Genomic DNA, 22,689 nt, shown 5'->3' with positions numbered 1-22,689 from the left:
TGTCAATGTCTTTCAGTGATTCCTTCATAAAGAATTAACTTTACATACCAGAAGCAATGATTAAAACAATTCTATTTCTTTTCACATTTTATAGGATTTTAGGATTCAGAGCTTAAAAGAACACTACACATCTAGTCCAAGCTCTTCATTTTGTAAAAGATGAACAAATTGAGAGTCAGAGTAGTCAAGTGATCTCACAGATAACTGACCTGGGGTTTGAACCCAGATTCTCAAGTAACAGGCTTCTTGCTCTTTCCAATTAGGTGCTCAGTAGATAGAGCAGTGACTCTGAAGGAGGGAAGAATTGCATTAAAATTTGGCCTCAGCTACTAATCTGTTGTGTGATCTTAGTCAGCTCATTTAAGCTCTGTCTTCCTCAGTTTTCTCGATCATAAAATGGGGATAACAATATTTCACAGGATTTTTATGAGGATCAACTGAGATAATAGCACTAAGACTCACAACACAAGGCTTGACATACAGTAGATGCTAATAAATGTTTGTTTTCTTTCCATATCCCCTACCTCTATCTCTCATTTGTTTAATTCCAGTGAAACACTCTCCTTCTGTTATTCTTCCCTGATATCTCTCCTCATTAGAAAAAAAAAATTGACTTCTGAATTCCCTCCTTCCTTCCAGTCACTCTCCTACCCATTGAGAAGGCAAGCAATATGATATCAATTATACATGGGAACTCATGTAAAACATATTTCCATATTAGCAGTGTTGCCCAAAAAAAGGCAAGAAAAATATGGTGAAAAAACCTCAGTCTTTATTAGTTCTCTCTCTGGAGATAAATAGTATTTTTCATAATAAGTCCTCTGGAATTGCCTTGGACTGTTGTCGATCAATTTCTCTTATCAATTTTTTTAAAAAATGAGTTAACTATTGCTATCTCACAGTTTTTTCATCTCAGAAGTGGGAAGTTTGGATTAATTGTTCCCTACAATTCCCACATCCCATCCCCACTCCCAGACCTAAATTATTATTATTCTGGGTATAATTCAGTCACCTTTACCAAATTTTCAGAGGTTCGGAAAGCATAGTTATAGCAAGTCAGCAGAGAGGAAATAGATGTGATTAATTTCATCACATATAGTACTGGACCAAATTAAGCTGCCCACCAAGCCCTAACGAAAGATTTCCTATGTCCTGTTCTAAAGATTTCATCCACCAACTCCTAAAGCATTTTGTATATTGCCATCTCCTCTTCCTAGTCTCCATCTTCATAGCCTGTTGGAGGCTCTAGCCTTCTGTCCCCTTCTTAGAACTTGTGTCCAGACAGAATCGTGTGCATAACTTCCCTAGAGATCTAAACTAGAGCTCCCCATTTATTCACTTACCCATTACATTGTTGCCTACCTATACCACAATCCACTAGTTCCTCCCTATTCTCTCTAATATTGCAGCTTCATGTCTCATTCAAATGCACCCCCATCAAGCAAGTCATTCTGAGCTACCCATGGTGATCAGACACTCTTGTTCCTGTGCCTAACTGTGTAATGTTTCACTCCCATCACTTGCTCCTTCCTCCCTGAGAATGTTTCCTTGGAGAAAATGCCTTCAGTGCCAAAGGACCATAAAGTATCACTTGGGGAATAGTTGCTATTTAGGAGTACATTTGTTTCCTAGGATCTCTTCCCTTTTTTCCTTGAAGCTTTGTTTTCCTTGCCTGAGGGCTGCAATCCTAGAAAAAGGGCTGATATATACTATGGAAAAAACCTTTACTATAAAACTGATTCATTCTCTTTCTCTGGGTCAACTAGTCTTATGAGGTAAGGCAGAATAGAGCAACCAGGTGGCATAGTAGGTAAAGTTCTAGACTTGAAGTCAGAAGGCTCATTTTTGTGAGTTCAAATCTGGCCTCAGACACTTATTAGCTATGTGATTTCGGACAAGTCACTTAACTCTGTTTGCCTCAGTTTCCTCATCTGTAAAATGAGCTGAAGAAGGAATTAACAAACCATTCCAGTCTTTGCCAAGAAAACCCTCAAATTGAGTCACAAGCAATTAATTTGTGGTTGAACAACAAAGTATTGGATAGTGGAATGACTGTTGATCTTTTAACTTCCAGGTAGAAGACACTGAATTCAAATCCTAAAGCTATCAATTTTGGGGAGAGAGGGAAAAGATGGAGGAAGGATATTTCATTATTCAGAATTTATGCTAGAGAAAGCAAAAGCTTCAACAATATTACTTACTTGGGAAATTTCAATCATTCAACAAAAATTTAAGTTATTTCTATATTCCAGGAACTGTGCTAAGTGATAAGGACACAAAGAAAGGCAAAAAAAAAAAAAAAAAAAAAAAAAAAAAAAGTTCTTGCCTTCAAGTAGCTCACAATCTAGTGGAAGAAACAACAAACCATTATATATGCAGAGCAGATGGCAGGTAATCTCAGAGGGAAGGAACTAGCAGTAACGAAGTTGGGAAAGGTCACCTACAGAAGTTGAGATTTGAGCTGAATCATGATTTCCTTTCATTAAAATAAATAAATAAATAAGTCCTTCACCAAAGTCTTCTTTCCAAATTTTATTAGGTTTTCAAAGGCTGTGGCAAAAGAATGTGAGCTTTGACAAGTCTTCCCAAAGGAAAGTCTTCAAATCTGAGCCTGAGGGAAAGTCTTAATGCCTGTCAATCAAGGTTCAGCCTAGCTAAATTTAGAAGGGTTCATCATTTCTTCTGGTTGGTCAACCAGGGGATGATTTTTTTTCTAGCCATTTGTTATTTGTTGTTCATTGTGCCCAATTCTCCATGACCTCATTTGAAATTTTCTTGGCAAATATCCTAGAATGGTTTGTCATTTCTTTCTCCAGCCCATTTTTACAGATGAGAAAACTGAGGTAAACAGAGTTGCTTAGGGTCCCATAGCCAGGAAGTATCTGAGGCCAGATTTGAACTTAGAAAGATGAGACTTCATGATTCCAGGCCTGTATTCTAGCCACTGTGCTATCTGGCTGCCTCCCCATTTTTAGCCACAGCAATTAGCAAAGCCTTTTTCTCAAGCTATGAAAAGGCTAAGACCAGTGTTTGCTGAGATAGAATAGTCTCATCAATGAAGTTGTGAATCTTTGAAATATATTATTAAAATATACATATGTGTGTGTGGTGTTCTTAAGCAAACTATCAACACGTTTATTATTTACTTAATATGTGCCAATGTGAAAAAAACTGGGGATACAAAAATTAAAAACAAATAGTCACTGCCCTCAGAAAGCCTACAGTCTTTCAAAGGAGGGAGTACACACTCACATGTATATATATGCAAAATGAATACATTAAAAATACAGTTTGGGGGAGGGGAGATACTAGAAGTTGAGGGCAAAGGGATGCAGGGACTCAGATGTGTAGTTTAAATTCCCAAAGCAAATATTTCCCAGTTATGACAACCTTATTTTCTTTTAGAAAAAAAATCAGGACTACTACATGACTGTGGGTAGATGGTAGACTAATTGCTAACCATATTCTCTCCACCTTTTGGACTCACTTTTTGTAGCATGAAGTGATGGGGCATGAGCACCACCCGCTGTTTAGGACTAATGGAGACACTGATCAGGGAGCTGTTGTGCAGGGGGAGCTGAGGCAGAAGGGTCACTCTTGAAGCAGATGGGCTCAGAAGCCTTATTATTTATCAACCTCTGACAACATCACCTTGCTCAGTTAAACCCAATGCAGAGCTGATTAATAAATCATGAAGCCCTGGGCCTCTTGGCTGGCTGGCACAAATGGCAGAGCCTCCAACCTGCTGACATCTTCTGATTCTTTCAATTGTCTAATTAATAAGTTAAATATTGCATAATTAACAAATCACATATTGTGATGAATCTAATGAAAATGCCAGGTAGCCTAGGGACAAATCCTAAGTTTGGGGAAGGAATTGAATGGCACTTCTGTAACTTATAAAATCAACAATCAATTTGCAGAATCACAGGGATGTAGGCATTGGAAAGGCCCTTTGAGATCACTTAGCCCAACCTCTTAGTTTTACAAATAACACCAAGGCTCAAACGGGGCACTAGCTTGCCCCCCAGTCACCCAGACTTAATGCTTTTTCACTTGTTTAAAGTCATGATTCAGAATTACGAGGGCTGAAAGCAAAAAAGCAGCCCCAGGCAGCCTCTGCAGTGTTGGGAGCCCACACGGAGCAGTTAGTGTGCCAGGAAGGGGAGCTGATTATAAATAGCATAAAAAATGGGATCAGTTGAAACTCCCTGATCTGCCTGAGCAGAATGTCAAAAAGCAAAGCTTCAGCATCTGTAGGAGAAAGCAAAGGAAGCAGGGGACACATTCTGCTACTTGGAGCAATAGCAGGTGTCACCCTGCAAATCGTTTGGAAAAAATGGGTGACTTAGTTTCCTTTTTCTTTTTTAATGAATCCTGCCAGAGTTTCTGGAAGAAAGTGACTAATAATGATCAATTTCAAAATAAAATCACTAGCAGTCAGAGCTCCTTACTTTATCTTCCATGATGTAGATACCGTTCATTTAAAAATCTCTAATTTCTTTTTGTAAAATAACTTTTTTATCTTGACTTGTTTTTCAGCTTAGGTGGAAACCATTTGAGATTCCAAAAGCATCCCAGAAAAAAATGGACTTTGTGAATGTAAGTCACTATTCTTAGCCCTCTCCTCTCCTTTGTGGCTAGTTCATTCATACATTCATTCATTTATTCATCCAATAATCATTTATTAAGTGCCTATTACATTCCAGAGGGATGAGAATATAAAGATAAAAATTAAATAGTCTGTAGGCTCAAGGAAATTATATTCTATTGGGAAAGGTTCATTTGGTATATCCAACTGTTATCCAATTGGGTGCCAAATACGGTCAGCCTTACATTCATGAATAGGGTGGAGGATTATTGAAAGCTTCCCTCTGATCCAAATATGGCCTTCACATGCCTGTCCCTGAGCCTAATATCTTCATCATTAGCTAAAGGTAGCTACCGTTAGCTTAAAATGTACATCTTTCTGGAAGAAAGTCACGTATTTATCCTTTGCTTGCCACTAAGACTATTTATCAATTCATCTTTATATTACTTAACAGAAAGTGGGCCACAAGTTAGGGAGAATTTGAAGGTGGCAAATAATAGACCATATAAACTTAATGAGAGCAGAAACCATGTCTTACCTAGCTTTAAAAAAAAGGCATCATGGTATGGTGGACATAACATTGAATTTGGCATTAGATCTGTGTCAAATTCATCATCTATCACTCATTTACTACTTATATTATTTTGAGCAAATCACTTCCTTTCTTTGGACCCCATTTTATTTTCTTTCTTTTTCTTTTTCTTTTTTTTTTTTTTTTTGCTGAGGCAATTGTGGTTAAGGGTGTTAAGACCCTTGCCCAGGGTTGCACAGCCAGGAAGTGTTAAGTGTCAAAGACCAGATTTGAACTCGAGTCCTCCCAACTTCAGGGCTGGTGCTCTATCCACTTTGCTACCCAGCTGCCCCGACTCCATTTTTCTTTATGAGAAAATAAGGGCATTGGACCATATTATCCCTAAGATCTCATCTAGATATAAACCCTATGATCCCAGTATTCCCCCACAGGAATTAGGGAATCATCCAAAATCATTCCCCTCCTTTTACAAAAGAGGGAAGTGAGCTGCTGACACATGAAATGACATACCCAATATTACAAAGGAAAAATCATAGAAGGTTGGAGTTGGAATGATAATTATAACAATGAGAGTTTGTTTGCATTATATTTTAAGGTTTTCATGCATTTATTCAGGAAAACCTAGTGATCATCAAATTTAACTCACCCAATGCTAGAATTCCTTCCACATTTCCATTTTATTCAATCTCTGCTTCAATGTTTCCAAAGAAAGGGAATTTTCTGTATCAACCCAGTTCTGCCCCAGCTTCTCAGACTTCTTACTATACAGTCTTTCTGCAGGAATCAAATCTCCATGCTGCTTTTCTTGGCAGTGATAAAGAAACATCATACAGAAAAGTCCCATCTCAAGGTTGAATCTTTTTCTAAACTGGAACTTAGCAATGAGGTTTGAGCAAAATCACAAGGTCACAATTACCTCTCAAGTATCTTATTCCTCAGTTATGAGTCTATTATTAGAGATTCCTTTGAATGAAATCATTGTCCCCAGAAGGCTCATATTAAAATCACTTTGGAATGAAGAAACATAAATACCCATTACTGGGACATTGGATAGAACACTGAGGCTGAAGTTAGGAAGATTTATTTTCCTGAGTTCAAATCTAGTCTCAAGACAGTTACTAAACTGAGTGAAAGTCAGCCACTTAATCCTTTTTGCCTCAGTTTTCTGATCTGTAAAATGAATTGGAGAAAGAAATGGTAAGCCACTCCAGTACCTTTGCCAAGAAAACCCCAAATGAGATCACACAGAAAGTTGAAAATAACTAAAGCAACTGAACAATGGTGAAGTACCCATTAATACATTAATGAAAAATAGTTTATGAAATTAGCTAATTGTCACAGCAAAAAGAGAGGATCTGAGAGAATGGACAAGAGGATAGATGAGTTTTGATTTAATTTCACAAGTATTTTGCTGAACATCTGTCATGTGTTCAGCACTATGCTGAGTACAAAGGGATATATGGAAAGCTCACCTCTGATGCAGTACACACCATATAGATTCATTCATACATTTTTTCAACAAGCATTTATCAAGTATCTCCTATGTACACAGCACAGTCCTGAAGGAGCTATAAAGGTGAAACAAAATAAATTTTCTTTTATGAAGTTTCCAGCTTGGTAGATATGTCCTGAAAGAAGAATGAGACAGTTTTGCTGAGTTAATAAGACATGAATATCATGCAAAAAAGTTTTTTAAAAAAAGGTAAAAAAAAGTTATTTTAATTATTAAACATTTATTAATCACCTACTACTTGCCTGACACTATGCAAAGCACTTTACAAATGTCATCTCATTTTATCCTTGAAACAACTTTACAAGATAAGTGCTATTATTATTCCATTTTACAGATGGGGAAACTGAATTAGAGATAGGTTAAGTGACTTGCCCAGGGTCACACAGCTAGTATGAGGTCAGACTTGAAATCAGGTCCTTCCAACATGTATCACCAGCTGTCCAACTGCCTCTCATATATGTTATTTGTGTTGTCATTACTAGCTATCTTTTTTAAAGTTATAGGTTACAGAAGTTATAGGTTATAGGTTATAGTTATAACCTATAGTTTCAGTTTATAGATTGAAGAAGGATATATGGATATGAGGCATCTTGAGTTCTTCAATCAGCTCCTCTTGGTCTTTGCTTGTCTTAGAGTTCATATTTGTCTCCCAACCTCTGGTGTAAACAACTTGACTTCTTTTAGTTACAGAGGAATGGAAGGAAACCTTGCATTTTAATACTTCTTTCCTGGTGGGTGTGGCCTTTGTTTCCTAGGGACTTCATACCTTGTGTGGAGCTGGAGACATCAAATCTAACAATGGGATTGCTGTGCACATGTTCCTTTGTAACATGTCTATGGTTAACAAGTAAGTAACCGGTCCTCTGAGCCCCAAAGGAGGTTTAATTCTAATTTCCAGTTGAGACTTTGATTCCCTAGAATTAAGACCTTAGAATTACAAAATATCAAAGCTAGAAGACACCTTTTGTGGTTCAGTCATTTGTGTCCTACTCCATGACCCCATTTAAGATTTTCTGGGCAAAGATACTGGAGTGGTTTGCCATTTCCTTCTGCAGTTCATTTTACAGATAAGAAAACTGAGGCAAATAGAGTTAAGTGATTTGCCCAGGATCACATAACTAGTAAGGGTTTAAGGCCAGAGCTGAACTTAGGAAAATGAGTCTTCCTGACTTCAGACTTGGTACTATATCCACTGACCCTTAGCTGCCCCAGAAAGGATCATCTACTCTAAACTCTTCATTTTACAAATAAGGAATTTGAGTCCTGCATTCTTTGAAGGGAATCAATTAAATAATTCAATTTGTCAATAAGTTACAAATCTCCCTAGGTAATAATAGTTCTTTTTTACAAACTGTTTTAAACTTTAAAATGTCTTCCTCAAAAACAAACAAACAACAACAACAAAAACAAAACAAAACAAAACAACAACAACAACAACAAAAAACACTTCTGGGGCAAAGAGCTTTATTATCTCTGTTTCAAGGAGGAGTAAATTGAGGCTCAGATAAGTGATTTCCCCATTTTTGGTGTAGAGTCGGAACCCAGACTTGAATGCAAGGTCTGATTTTGAAAGGTCCTTGGTCCTTGGTAGCTAGATGGATAAAGAGAGCTTAAATTTCTATAAACAGTGCTACTCCCTGAGGTAAACTGGGAGGAACACTGAGAAGATTATAAGTGTACCTTTTGATTTTGTTCTTTAAATGGGCTTTTATTATAGTCCCACTTCAGGTTGATTTTTTAGCAAATTCTTTGCATTGACAAAACCACCATAATTCCATAGTAACTGTATCCAGTCAGAACAACTTACGATGTCAACTTCTGAGGTTATATTTCCCCTATAAAAGAAGCTACAGTTCTTTTAACTAACACCTTTAAAGGTTTAGCTCCAGTCAGTGGGGTGAGGGTTCGTTGCCATGCCTTAATGGTGCCTTCCTCCCTAATGACATCTTTCCATGGTTAATTTTAAGTTGCTAGCTCTTGTCAGTTGTTAAAATTGAAAGCCCTTGTTAATTGTTAAAACCACTGTCCTTGCTAAAAATCTCATATGGCTTTAGCCAGCTGTTAACAGCATAATAAAACTTTGCCTCTTGATTTGGAGAAAGTTTAAACCTACAAATTCTTGTGACACTGATCCCTAACCCCAAAATACTTTTGCAGTCCAACACTCTGAACCTCAACATTTTTTAGCTTGTACAGGGAATCCTAAAACCTCAATATATTTAGAGGGTTCTCTAAATGTACTCCAACATTTGTTGGGTAACACCAATAATTCCATTCATTGTTCTTTAACCATAATGCATGCTGTTTTCTATATTTTTCTAGCATGAAGGTAATCTGTAATTACTATAAATTTTCCTCCCAAAGATCAATATTTGGGATATTAACCTATTAAGAATGATCTTAATAAATAGAAGGAAGGAAGAAAGGAAAGATGAAAAGAAGGAAAGAAGAAATGGAGGGAAGACAGGAGGGGCGAGGAAGGGAGAAAAAAGGAAGAAGGACATTTTTAAACACTCCTACTGTACTTTCCTGCAAGCTTTTACAAATAGGCATATCCCAAACACTAAAATGATTTACTTTGAGAGTATAGTCACACTATTATCAGTCTGCTCATATATGGATAAAGAATACTCTTAGGCAATCATACAGTTCTTCACATTCCCTCATGGTTAGTGCCTAGAGAAACCCTCTATCCTAACAGTTACCTCACCTTTGGGCAAGAAGCTCCCATTAAGAAACCCCTCCTACTAATAACTCAGATCCATCTCCAGCCACTTAGAGAGTACTGGAATTGTCTGGGAGCCTTAATAGTCTGAATGACTTGCTCAAGATCCTGCAACCAGTTTTTGTCATTGTGATAAGACTTAAACCCAGTTCTTCCTAATTTTGAAACCAGCTAGTATCTACTTGTCATGCTTGCTACATTTAGGATCAAAGAATTTTAGAAGCAGAAGGGGTTTAATAGGCCATCTTTATCACCTCACTTTAAAGATAAAGTGAATGAGACCAAGAGAGAGGGAATGATTTATTAAAGGTCCCATGGGTGGAACAAGTTGTCAGAAGCAGGGTTAGAATTCAGAATCTCTGATTTCAAATCCCATTTGGTTTTTGGAGCACTGTGCTGCTCCTTATTTTGCTTTTATTTTGCTGATATTGAACATCTTATAAATTGTTTTCTACTTTCTTTCCAGATGTTTTTACAATTCAGATGGTGATTTTTTGATTGGTAAGTTATAAAGAGCTTTTTTCCTGTGACTCTCAAGTAGTCTCTAGCCACAAATTGCCTTTTCTATCTCCTAGTACTTTAAAAATAGCACTTCTTTCCTAAATTCTCTAATTTCCAACAGTTTAGCCTTATATAGTCATCTGAAAACTAAAGACCCATTCGTTAACGGTCCAGAAAAAAGTGTTGCTGCTTCTCAAGATCCTATCTTCTATTTTCTTTTGCTCTGTGTGTCTATCTTTTTGAGCTCTTCCATTCTTTCACAGGACATCTGGCTCAGGTAAGAAGACATGAAGAGAAAAATTAAGATGAAATGAACCCTTGGATACAATACAATTGTTCAAGAAAAGATAGGACAATAAGATCTGGGCATTTCACATATTATTATAAGCAAATATACATATATGCATACATTATTTGAATATACAAATACATAATGATCACCTGAACTATTATATACTTCTGAATTTGGCCTCGGGACAATTTAAAAGAAATTTTCACTCCTTGGTAGACAAAATTTTTAAGGTTTTCTTTCAGTAGTCATAAGCTAGAACTGAAAGGGATTTTAGGGAATCATTCCCTTCATTTTATAGATGAGAAAACCACACCCAGAGAAGTTAATTGACTACTAATGTCACAGAGAACTAAAATCAGGATTTGAACCCAAATCCTTTGCATCTATATGTAGCTACTCTGAAATTGACAAATGCCAACAAATGTGAACTTTTCCATATGAACAGAATAGAAAAGGGGGTTACATATGGAACTCTGAATCTCCCTAGGTCCAGCTTGTTTCTCTTTTGTATAGTGTCTGATGAATTAACCACATTAGGTGGAATATCTATTTCAAAGGCTCCTTATCTTGCCATGTATGGGTTTATTAGCAGAGTCAAGAAAAAAAAAAAGGATGGAGAATTTAATATATAAAAAAGCTACCTATAGATCCAAAGGATTAGAAAATTAGGTTTCTTTGGATCAAGACATTTTTATTTATGTGCAATGAATGAGATCTTCTGGTAGAATTACCTTTGATCCCATAGTAGTGCTGGGATCTTTCTGGTTTTCTTTCAGTGAGTCAAATCTGTCATCCTGCCCCCTCCAGGGTGGAGGGTTGTTCTTCTTGAATAGTATAGATTTCTCTGGATGTAAAAATAATTCTCTAATAAACAAATATTTATTAAATAATTACTGGGAATGGACTATTAGTGCCCAAAGTATAATAGAGCCTTCCAAGTTTGTATTGGTACAATCTGTTCTAGCCCAGATACCTGTATGTTGACTCTAACATCATAATGTTATTTTGATCCTCTTTGAATGGGAAAGACAAACAACTTTCTATGTGCCAAGGACTAGAGGTACAAAAAAGACACAAACAGTCTCTATCTTTAAAGAACTTAGATTCTAGTTCCCCTCTAGGTGAGGTTAGCAAGTAAATTATTAGATACATATTAAATACATACAGAATCAATGAAAGATTGATTTGAGAGGAAGAGCAGAGCATTTTTAAGGACAGGGGAAGGACTCAACTCCCCCAAAAGATGGTACTTGAACTAAATCTTAATTTAAGAATTCTGGGAGACAGAGGTGAGGAGACAGACCATGCTAGGCATGGAGGACAATTAGCATAAAAACTTAAAGATGGAAACTTACTTATCAATAAGGAATAGCAAGTAAGCTATTGTAGATTATAGAGTATATTGCGGGAAGTCAATGGCAGAAACCTGAAGAGGTAGGAAAGGAACAGGTCATGAATTTATATTTATATTTGATCCTGGAGCAGTAGGGAACTATTGGAGGTCCCTGAGGGTGATGTGGCCAGAACTTTACTGCAGCAAAAATCACTTTGGCAGCTATGTGGATATGGAATAGAATGGGGAGAGGCTTAAAGAGGGGAGTTAAGTTAAAAGGCTATTACAACAATCCAGGTGAGAGGCGATAAAGCCTTGAACTAGAATGATGGATGTGGTAGAGCAGAGAAGGGGACTTACATAAGGGGACTGGATGTAATGAAGGAAGAGATGGCATGATTTGGCAACCAATCGCATATGTGGGGTGAGAGAGAAGTCCAGGATGACGCTGAGGTTTTAAATTTGGGTGACTTGTTTGGAAAGAGATATTCTCTTGACAATCAGATTAGCCTTGGAAGCAGTCCCAGCAGAAGAGAGATTGTGAGCCAAAGAAGTATTGCCAAAATTTGTTTGATGCAACTGACCTCTTCAGATTTGGACTCAAGCCATTCTGAACTTGGGCAAGTCTATGGCAGATATTCCAGAGACCCTGAATTACATTAGTGAATTATTTGCAATTTCAAAGTATTCTTTCTAATGGAAAGGAGAATAGATTAAATAGATTAAAAATATGCTTGAGACAGGTGAATAATAGGCACATGTATATCGGACCAAACTTCTAGTCATACTATTCATAGCAAACTTCAAAATGATATAGAATCTTCCCCAAATCTATTATATCTTCCTTCAATCTACAGGTACAAGAAAGTACAAGTATGAACCAGTCTCCTAGAGCAACCACAAATAGGAATGGTTTTCACTGTAAAAGATAAATTGTTGGATTTGGAGTAAGGAAGACCTGAATTCATATCCTGTTTTAGATTTATCATCTGTTTGACCATAGACCATACAAATCATTTAGACTCTGTGAACTTCATTTTTCCCTATCTGTAATATAATTATATTGCATATAATTATATGGATATAATAATAACTCTTACTTCATAGATTACTATAAAGGCCAAATAAATGTCAGCTTTTTCCTTTCCTCTCTTACTCCATTACTGCCAACAGCTGAGCTCCAGGGCAAACTCAACCTAAGAATTCTTAAGAATGTACTTATCACTTCTAGAAGACTGTTCAGTTCATTCCTTTGACTGTTTGTCAGCCTCCAGGGCCCTGAATTCGATACTTTTTATTTTTTAATCAACTGGAAGTTCACCCTTAAACCTAGCTTTCTGTTCTCTATGTTTGCAGAGATGGAAAAATTTCTAGTCCCTTAGAATTCTAAATGTGTCTTTCTCTTCAGTTCCCCAGCTAGGGAAGCTTCTTATTTATACTGAGTTTGGCAAGATGCTGGTGGAACCCAATGAGATCTGTGTCATTCAAGTAAGTAAAATATCTCTCCTTTCCATCCAACTCCCCCCTCACCATTCCCACATATGCCCTTTCCAGGTTTAGGTTAAATCCAACAGAAGCAAGGAGGCATTTGGATCAATAAATCAGTCAATAAACATTTAAGTGCCCATTTTGTGCCAAGCACTATTTGCTAAGTACTGGGGGTATAAAAAAGAAACAAAAGACAACCCCTACCCTCAAGGATTGAGAAAAGCTTCTTTTAGAAGTTGGGGCTTAGGGATTTAAAGGAAGCCAGGGAAGTTAATATAACGGAGAAAGGAGAATGTTCCAAGCGAGGGAGACAGAGAAAATGCCCAAACCCAAAATAGTCAGGAGACCATTGTCATAGATTTGAAGAATGGACTTTGGAGAGAGGAGTAGGAGAGGACTAGGTTATGAAGGACTTTAAAGGTCAATGCATTTTGTATTTGCTCCTGGAAGCAGTAGAAACCACTGAAATTTATTGAGTCAGGAGAAAGGGTGTTCTTTGCCTTCTCTCATACAAGTTTTAGGAAATTCACTTTAGTGACTGAATAGAGGATGGATCTGGAGAGGTTTGAGGCAGGCAGACTCACCAGCAGGTTATTACAATAATCCAGGAATGAGGTGATGCATTTACTGTTTCAGTGGTTAAATAGCAACTCTGGTTGCTGAAAAGAAAGACAGAGAGATGCCAAAGAGCTTATGGATCAGTAGGGTTAATTCCTTATATCCTGCAGATTGATTTGTTGTTGTTATTGTTTATTAAGATTGAGTTTTTGAAATTTGTTCTTTCTATGCTCTCTCCTGACTCTCCAATCTTTTCCACCTCTCCTTAGGTCCCTTTTATGTATGATCTTCTCCCCTTTGAATGTTAGCTCCTTGAGGGCAGGAACTGATTTTCTTTTTTTACTTAATTGTATCCCTAGTACTCAGCATAGTACCTGGCATTTTGTAAGCACTTAATGAATGCCTTATCAATCTATCTAATCAACAAGAATTTACTTTCTCCTCCCCCTTACCTCTAACCCTCATTGAGAAAGAAGAAAGAAAAAAGAAAAAGAAAACCTTTTTCTTAAAATACACACACACACACACACACACACACACACACACACACACACACACACACATATACACATTACACTTAAGCAAATCAAATTCCCACAAATTTCTTTCAAAATAGGATAAAGCCATAGAGCAAAGTTTTTCCCATGATGATTCAGGAGAGGAATGAGGTTGAGTGGCTTGATTGAAACCTTATTGAGATTGTTTACTGTCTTAGGAAGGGGAAAGGGAAGGGAAGAAAAGGAAGGGAGAAAGTTTGGAACTTAAAATTTTATTTTAAAAATGAATGTTAAAAATTGTCTTTACATAAAATACCATTTAAAAAAGAGAGAGACACTTCATTGAGTCAGATCTGAAGAAGCTCCGTCTTGTGCTTAATCTAGGTTGGCCCCTAGGAGAGGATGGTCTCAAGCTGAGAGTCAAACTAAGTAAGCAGTTATTAGGTATCTGCTGTGTGTCAGGCACTGTAGTAAGTGCCAGGTATACAAAGACAAAATCCAGAGTCTTTGCCCACAAAGACTATGTTGGAGTAATTGGAAACATAAACATAAGATACTAATTTAAAAATTAATTTCTCAAGGGAAGAGCATAGGAAGGACAACATGTTAACAATAGAATAAGAGGCTTCAGAGGTCAGAATGGAAGGTTAAGGTAGAGCTGGATAAGGGACACTGGAAACATGGGAATGACATTAATACGTATGAGGCACTGGGGAGTAGTGGCCAGGGAAAGGAGCTTTGGCCAAGGTGGCTTAATGTTCAGAATCACAGACATTCTGAGTAAATTTATAGAAGAGTAGATTGTCACATACTTTTGCGGTAGCCATGGTGATATTGGTTTGCTTTTCACTCTCTGAGCAAGAAATAAAAAAGTAAGGAAGGGACTCAGTGGAAATGATACCCCTATGTCATGGTAGATGATGAGTCTCTCAGGCTGGCTAGTAGTCAAAACAGGACTAAATGGAGCCCTGAGGCTTGGCAAGTTGTAAGGGGTGAAGTACATTTTAAGTGTTTATTCCCCAATCTTCTAATCCTAAAATTATGTAGAAACAGAAATGTGATTGCAAATTCACTTCTCTTCTCTGACTCACACTAACCTGAAGGCCTCTTGGATAAATGTAGTCTTTGCATTTGGAGGCTATATGAGGCCTCTTTGTCCCTGCAGGTATGATTTCTTTGAGGAACCGTAATGTTTGCTTCTTTTTCCAGAGAGGAATGAGGTTCAGCGTGGATGTATTTGAGGAGACCAGAGGTTACATCCTAGAAGTCTATGGAGTTCACTTTGAGTTGCCTGACCTGGGACCTATTGGTAAAGACTTATTTTAGATCTCAAAATATCACTCAGTAGAATATTGTCAATAATAAGAAAACCTGATACCCTTTTCTCTCACTTTTTCATTTAGGCCCTCATTTGCCTTTTGATAAATCCATTTTCTTTCTTACTGGAGAGGCTTTTTTGTGTCCAACTGTTACCTGGAATAGAATTAAAGGATAAAGATATAGAAGATAGATGTGATTTCATTGATATAAGGTTTAGGGTAGGACTAGAGTAACATTGAGCTACATATAGCTACATACACGCACACAGATATTTATATTCAGTCTAACTGCATGACATTAGTGTATAGAGAACCAACCTTAAATTCTGGAAGATTCAAACTCAAGCTCTAATGCTGACATACACACTAATATGTTAGTAAATTTTATTTTATAATCCTCAAAATTTAAATTAATAGACAGTGTCAACTTGCATTATTAGAAACAGCATCTTCATATAAGTATTCCCTATAGCAATGAAATCAGAGTCCATACCTATTTCCTTTTCTGATCTGGACCTATGATTTCACAAAAGTCTGAGAAAAATAACACAGTTTCCAGTTAGAGCAGGAACCTAGAATAGTGACTGACTGAGACACTTTGAGATCAAGTCTCCAAAGAAATCATCATCAGAAAGGAGGGAGTCAGAAAGTGAATGATAAAGAGAATAAAGTGGAGGGGGAGAAAATGAAAATATCAAAGAATATAACAGCAATGGAGGAACAACATAAAAACCAGGGAAAAACTTCTTTCTACATATATATAGACAGGGGAAGGCAGAAATCTGGTAGAGGTAACAGTGAGGAGACAAAGGGGGAATTATTGACAGAACGTGATGATACTTTTCCTACAAGTTAATGCTTCTTTTGTGGGACTACACTATAACATCAGCAGGTACATAAAAGGAGGAGAGAAGAACATGAGAAAAGAGAAGAGTGAGAGATGTATCGGAATCTAATTAAGAGCTACCAAGGAAAAGAACCTACAGGGGGAAGGAAGGGAGGAGTGGAGAAAGATTGGGAAATGTGTCGGGGGAAAGAAGGACACCTTACTTTGGATGTGGGAGGAGGTTCTACAAATGATGCTATTGTGAATAAAAGGAAATAAGGCCCTTATATTTGATGAAACCTAGGGAATTTGCTGTCTGAAAATCTACTTGTTCTGTAAGGTAGGGAAGTTGGAACCCTTGGGGCAATTTGCAACTGGAGAATGGGAGAATATGGATGCAGGGAGATTTCCATGCAAATGCAGGGGGGAAAAGTTAACAAGAGAGAGTTACGCAATTTTTTTGGTGGGGGAGAGGACACCAGATAGGAAGTTTTGCCATAAGGTAGTAGACTCTTTGACTCCTAAAATTGACATTGTTCTAGGAGTGAGACACTATGGAAAAAGGGAATTCATAGGGTAAGCTCTACAAAGCAGTAGCAAAAAGTACCTAGAGGACAGAGGTAGAATGATACCTTGAATGCTTTGATTGTATGAAGAATACAGAGGAAAAAAGAAAGATCAGATGATGATAGAGGTCATGAATCAGAGAAAAATGATCTAGAATAAATAGAAGGAAAAGGTAGATAGTGAAGAGAGAAATCCTTTTTTGGAAAGAGGTGCACAAAATAAAAATTAAAAAACTGAAGAATGGTCTAGCTGACAGGTTCTTTTCTTTCCCTTTTACTTTACTGACTGAGAGGGGAGAAAAGTAGAAGTAATATATAATCAGATAAAATCAGCAGAAAGAAACTAATAATAAAAATCCTAAAAATAATAAAGAAGGAATGGGAGAAGGAAAGAGAGTCAATGGGAATAGGACCACCTTTAATAAAAATTAAGTAACTGAAGGAACATATTGTGTTTACAGAAGGAGGAAAAAAATCATAATTAAAAAAAAATTAGAGACAGAGGAAATATAAACCTAACTCATACGTGTGGATGGATAAACTGGTTAATAAAATAGAAAAGAGAGGACAATTGGACTAACCTGTTGCTTACAAAAAATGCATTTTTAAAAGTCATACATAAAATAAAACTGAGAAAATGGGGGATTTCCAAAAAACAGGAATTGCTATCATGCTATTAGACAAAGCAAAAACAAACACTCAAAAAATAAAAGGGGATAAACAAAAAAAAAAAACTATAAAATACTGAAAGAAACCATAAATAACAAACAAAGGCATTCAATTTAAATGCCTTAGCATCCAAATTCATAAATGAAACATCTGACTTTCAAGAAGACAGAAAGCAACTCAATAGTAACAGGAAATTTCAGTATTCCTCTATCAGTTTTGCATAAATCTAACAGAAAAATAAACAAAAGGGAAAAATGTGGAGCTAAACAAATTTCTGGAGAAACTAGAATTAAAAGTTTTATGGCATCTTCTAAATGGGACAGAAAAGGAAAACATGTCTCTGTTATCACATGGAAAGCATTCTGACAATAAAAAAAAAAAAGGCTTAGACCAACACCTTGAACCATGTTCCACATCATATTCTAAATGGATACATGACCTTAATATTAAAGATCACACTACATAAAAAATTTAAAAGAAAAAACAGATCACATATCTCTCACAGTTATAAGTGAGAGATGTATTCTTAATAAAACAAGAGATAGAGACAATTACAAAAAATAAAAGATAAATTTGATCACTCAAAACTGCAAGCTAATGCATAGTAGCATTAATGCATTTAGAATGAGAAGGGAAGTGGTTGAATGGGGGAAATCTTTGCAGCAAATTTATCTGATAAGAATAAAGACATATCTGATTTTTCTTGGGCAGCATGACAAATATGGAAATGTGTTTAGAAGAATTGCACATGTTAATCTATATTAGATTTTTTGCTGTCTAGGGGAGGGAAGAAGAAAATCTGGAACACAACATTTGCAAGGTGAATGTTGAAAACTATATTTGTATGCATTTTGGAAAAAAAAGTAAAGTTGAGAAAAAAAAAAACAAAACATCCCCATATACTCCAAAATTTTAATAGTAGCACTTTTTGTGATAGCTAAAAATGAGAAACGATGTAGATGCCAAACAATTGGGTAATGGCTAAGCAAAAGTATGGTAAATGAATGAAATTTTTTATAGAGAGAGATGTTTCCATGTGTCTCTGTATATGTATGATAAATACAGAGACACATGGAAAAATTCATATGAACTTAAATAGTTAAGTAAATGGAGCCAAGAATATAATATATACAGTAACTATAACCACTTAAATGGAAAGAACAATAGCACACCAAAAAATCAAAAGCAAATGTAACCAAATTATAAAGATCAAGTGGAACTCAAATACTTCATGAAAGGGGAAGGGCCACAAATGTAACATGTTGTTTTCATACTTCTTTAATATATCGACCAGTGGTGATGATTTATTTTTCTCTCTAAAAATATACTAGTTGTTGTATGGGTTATATGGATGGCTCTTGAATAAGGAAAAAGGAAATGATATGTTGGATACCATAGTGAAGTAAGAAACAGATCAAAAAATTTATTTTTTAAAAATGTAACATAAATTTAATAATAAATTATACAAAATATTTTTTAAAAATATCATGTCTACTCTTGAAAATCCCTAGATAGAATTTAAGAAGTAACTGACAAGACCATTAGTGTCTTTTCATTTCAGGTGCCAATGGGTTGGCTAACCCTCGAGATTTCTTGGTGCCTGTTGCTTGGTATGAAGATCGTCAGGTGCCAGGTGGTTACACAGTGGTTAATAAATACCAGGGCAAGCTTTTTGCTGCCAAACAGGTAATGCTATTATCTCCGTGAAAAACTAAGAAAATTCTACTCTTCTCAATATCTGTACACGTAATAGAGAACATTACATATTGACGATGTACTAGGTCCTGTAGCCAAAATAAATTTTTGAATCATCCCAGTAGAATATAATGAATAGAGGGATCTCAGAAGATTTGGCTTCTAATCCAGGCTCTGTTATTGCTTCACTGTGATGGCGAACAAAACACTATCTTTAAGGTCCTAGACTCTGAGGAGAAGGCTTTACAGAAAAAGCTTCATCTGCCTTTGGGAGGGGCACTCCTTGTTCTGAAATGCTAGTGTATCCCCTTATAGGTATCTCCTGAGAACTCACACATAATACTATGGTTCTTTTACTCTATAGCTCAAAAAACCTAGCTACAATTAAATTAGCTTGGTGAAATACTGTAACAGTCAATTATGGGCTATCTCTACTATTGGAGGAGAAGAGAATCCTATATAATACAAAATGTCGGATACTTTTAAGAGTTTATATTTAAATTTGGGGTTCATAATATGTTTTCCAATAGCATATTTATCTTCTTAATTATACTTATGAGGTAAGAAGATCTGGAACAGTTCAGAGTGCTCCCAAGGTCCTGAGATTGCAGAGTAATCCTAAATCAAGGCTTATTAAAACAATGTTATGGTCAGGAAGGATGAAAGTCTGAGGATCCTGTAAGTAGCAGCTCTGTCATTTCTTATGTTACTGTCTCAGGAAGGAGCAACCTTTGTCTTAAAAAGTTAATTTTGTGTTTAATTTTTCTCCTGAAGTGACAGATGATAGAAAATGACTCAGAAATAAATCAAGTGATAGGCATAAGCCAGGGACTTAAAATTAACATCTAAGGTAATATGGAATATAAGCTCCCTGTGATAGGGACGATCTTTTTTTTTTTTTTCCCTGAGGCTGGGGTTAAGTGACTTGCCCAGGGTCATACAACTAGGAAGTGTTAAGTATCTGAGACCAGATTTGAACTCAGGTCCTCCTGAATTCAGGGCTGTGCTCTATCCACTGTGCCACCTAGCTGCCCCCCCCCCCCCCTCCGGACGGTCTTAATGTTATATTTGCATACCCAGAATAATTTCTGATATATGGTGGGTACTTGTTGGTTGACAATAACAATTCCTATTGATAGACAGTGTGGTATAATGGTTAGGAAGCTGTCTTGAAGGGCTGGGATCGAGTCCTATGTCTGCATAACCTGTGTGATCCTGGGAAAGTCACTTAGTTGATTGGTTGGTTGTTGTCCTTTGTTCTTGAAGATGAGCAAAATGACATCATTATATTAGTGCTGAGTTACAGTGTGTCCCACTGTGGCTGATCAAACCAATATGAGTTCAGAAAGCTTTACCACAGGTTGGGCACAAATGGTCTCTATGCACATTTGAGGTGCTTCTCTAACTGTGTATCTCATGTTTCTTCTGAGCTAATTCAATTCTGTTTTCCCTAAGACTGTAAAATGGGGAGAAGTTCATATCTGCACTGGTAGAAGTTCTTCCATGGAGAGCTCCCTACCATCATGAAACCACAAATTCAGTGAATTAAGGAAGGCTCCATGAAGGAGATATCATATCAGTTGAACCTTGAAGATTGGGAGAGATTTTAAGCAATTGCCCAGAATCACACAGACAGTGAAAGTATCTGAAGCTAATTTGAACTCGGGAAGTTCCAAACCTAGTGCTTAACCACGGCACCACCAGGCTCCCCATGAAGACCATAGGATTCCTTATAGCTAGAAAGAACCTCAGAGATCATCTGGTCCAACACCTTTAATCTAAAGACACTAAGGTCCAGATAAGTTAACTCAAGGTAACACAGGGAATAGAGAACAGAGGTGGTCCCTGGGCAGAAAGAAATTGTCATCTTTTCTCTAAACCTCCAAGTTATCATCTTTGACTCTTGATTGTTCCCTTTGGAAACCACTCTGGCTTTTTAACATGTAGTAGTTGTGTGAAGGCAAGGGCAGAATCTATAATGGCAAAAGGCCAAGAGTTGGGTTTCAGATGCCATGGAATAACTATGTGGATCCTGTGTTTTGTCATTTTACTTTTACAGGTCTTACTTTCCCCATATATGGAGCAAGAAGATTTATTAAGTGCTTACTGTATAACAGGAGACAAATATCTCAGTTGATCTTTATAATAGCCCTGGGAAGTAGATGTTTTTATGCCTATTACAGCTGAAAAACTGAGGCACACAGTTTATGTGGCTTACTCAGGATTAGGTATACAAATCAAACATTCACTGATAATAAATCATAATTTTGAGACCCCCCCATGTTTTTAAAGCTTTTTTATTTTCAAAACAAATGCACGGATACTTTTTCAACATTGACCCTTGCATAGCCTTGTGTTTCAGATTTTCCCCTCCTTCCCCCATTCCCTCCCCTAGATGGCAAGCAAATCCTCCATGTTAAATTACATAACCCATATAAGGTCATGACTCACAGTTTTAAAAGTTTTACTTCATTTAACATACCTTTCCCACTAAGAGTAACTGTGTTCCTACTTATCCTTTCTACCCCCCAGCATCCTTTATGTTTCTCCATCTACAATGTCTCCTTCAAGCAGACACAGACTCTATCCCCCTCACTCCAATTAAAAAAAAAAAAAAAAAAAAAAAAAAGTGCTTGATACAATGCTTTGCTTTGTGCCAATGCTGTATTATTTTTTACCATCAAACTTCTGGGATAAATACCTTAATTTTCTCATTATCTATTTTTTTAACTGCATGCACATGCTTCCTCACTCTAATAACTATCAAAAATTGTCAATGAAAAAAGTTTTTTTTTTTAATTACCAATGATCTCTCCTTGTTGTCTAACTAAAATGCCTTAAAATCACAAATGAACTGAATGAAATATCTGTGTGTCATCTAATACAACCACTTTCTAAATCATGAATCCTATCTCTTATGCTTCCTTAAGGGATCACCTAATCCTCTGCTAGAAGATTTCTAGTTTTTTGTTTATTAGGGAAATTTCCCTTATACTGAGCTGGAATTGGTCTCTGTCCCATATGTCTACCCATTGGTTATTAATTCTGCCTTCTGTATTCAAGCAGAAAAATGTCTAAAAACTTGCCCAGCATCACACAGCTATTAAGAGGCTGGCTGTTCAAAGCTTCTGTTTCCAAATTCGGTGTTCTTTTTACTCTATCTCACTTCCTCTCATGTCTGGCTATACCTGGTTCTTGTGGCAATTCTAGCTCCCAAGGCCACCCTTCTTAAAGGACTCCTTCATACAATAAATGCTTATCCTTGGCACCAAAGCCCCAAACTATTGTCTCTGGGTAAACATTTCTGACATTCAAGCAATTTTTTTTTTCTATTTGCCAGAGACAGCTTAGGGAACACCTTTAAAGAAGCTTTTCTTAGGTTTCTTGGGGAAAAAAAAAAGATTTTTAGGTCTCCTATTAGATTTAAATTTGAAGCATTGGAAACAAAACTGGGGATAATAGGTAGATGTTTGAATTGAAGTAGATATAAGATTAATATAAGGGGAAATTTTTGCTCATAATTAGAAGTGTTGCAAAGTGAGATAGATAGCAGGTTCTTCACTTCTGGAAATTAAGTATTGGGT

General features: G+C 36.6%; 1 protein-coding gene across 2 annotated transcripts in view; it reads left to right on the top strand.

Annotated features, from left to right (window-relative positions):
• HGD (homogentisate 1,2-dioxygenase) overlaps positions 1-22,689 on the top strand; it is a 78,894-nt gene that overhangs the window by 37,336 nt on the left and 18,869 nt on the right. For both annotated transcript variants that reach the window (XM_074301340.1, XM_074301341.1), the window contains exons 5-10: positions 4,543-4,602; positions 7,392-7,483; positions 9,828-9,862; positions 12,896-12,975; positions 15,240-15,339; positions 18,972-19,096. In XM_074301340.1, coding sequence (XP_074157441.1) covers positions 4,543-4,602; positions 7,392-7,483; positions 9,828-9,862; positions 12,896-12,975; positions 15,240-15,339; positions 18,972-19,096 — 492 coding nt within the window. The remainder of the gene's footprint in view (positions 1-4,542; positions 4,603-7,391; positions 7,484-9,827; positions 9,863-12,895; positions 12,976-15,239; positions 15,340-18,971; positions 19,097-22,689) is intronic.

Source organism: Sminthopsis crassicaudata, chromosome 3, assembly GCF_048593235.1.
Source record: "Sminthopsis crassicaudata isolate SCR6 chromosome 3, ASM4859323v1, whole genome shotgun sequence".
Taxonomy (NCBI): Eukaryota; Metazoa; Chordata; class Mammalia; order Dasyuromorphia; family Dasyuridae; genus Sminthopsis; species Sminthopsis crassicaudata.
The sequence above is the reverse complement of the archived record's forward strand: the minus strand, read 5'-3'. Positions and strand labels throughout refer to the sequence as shown.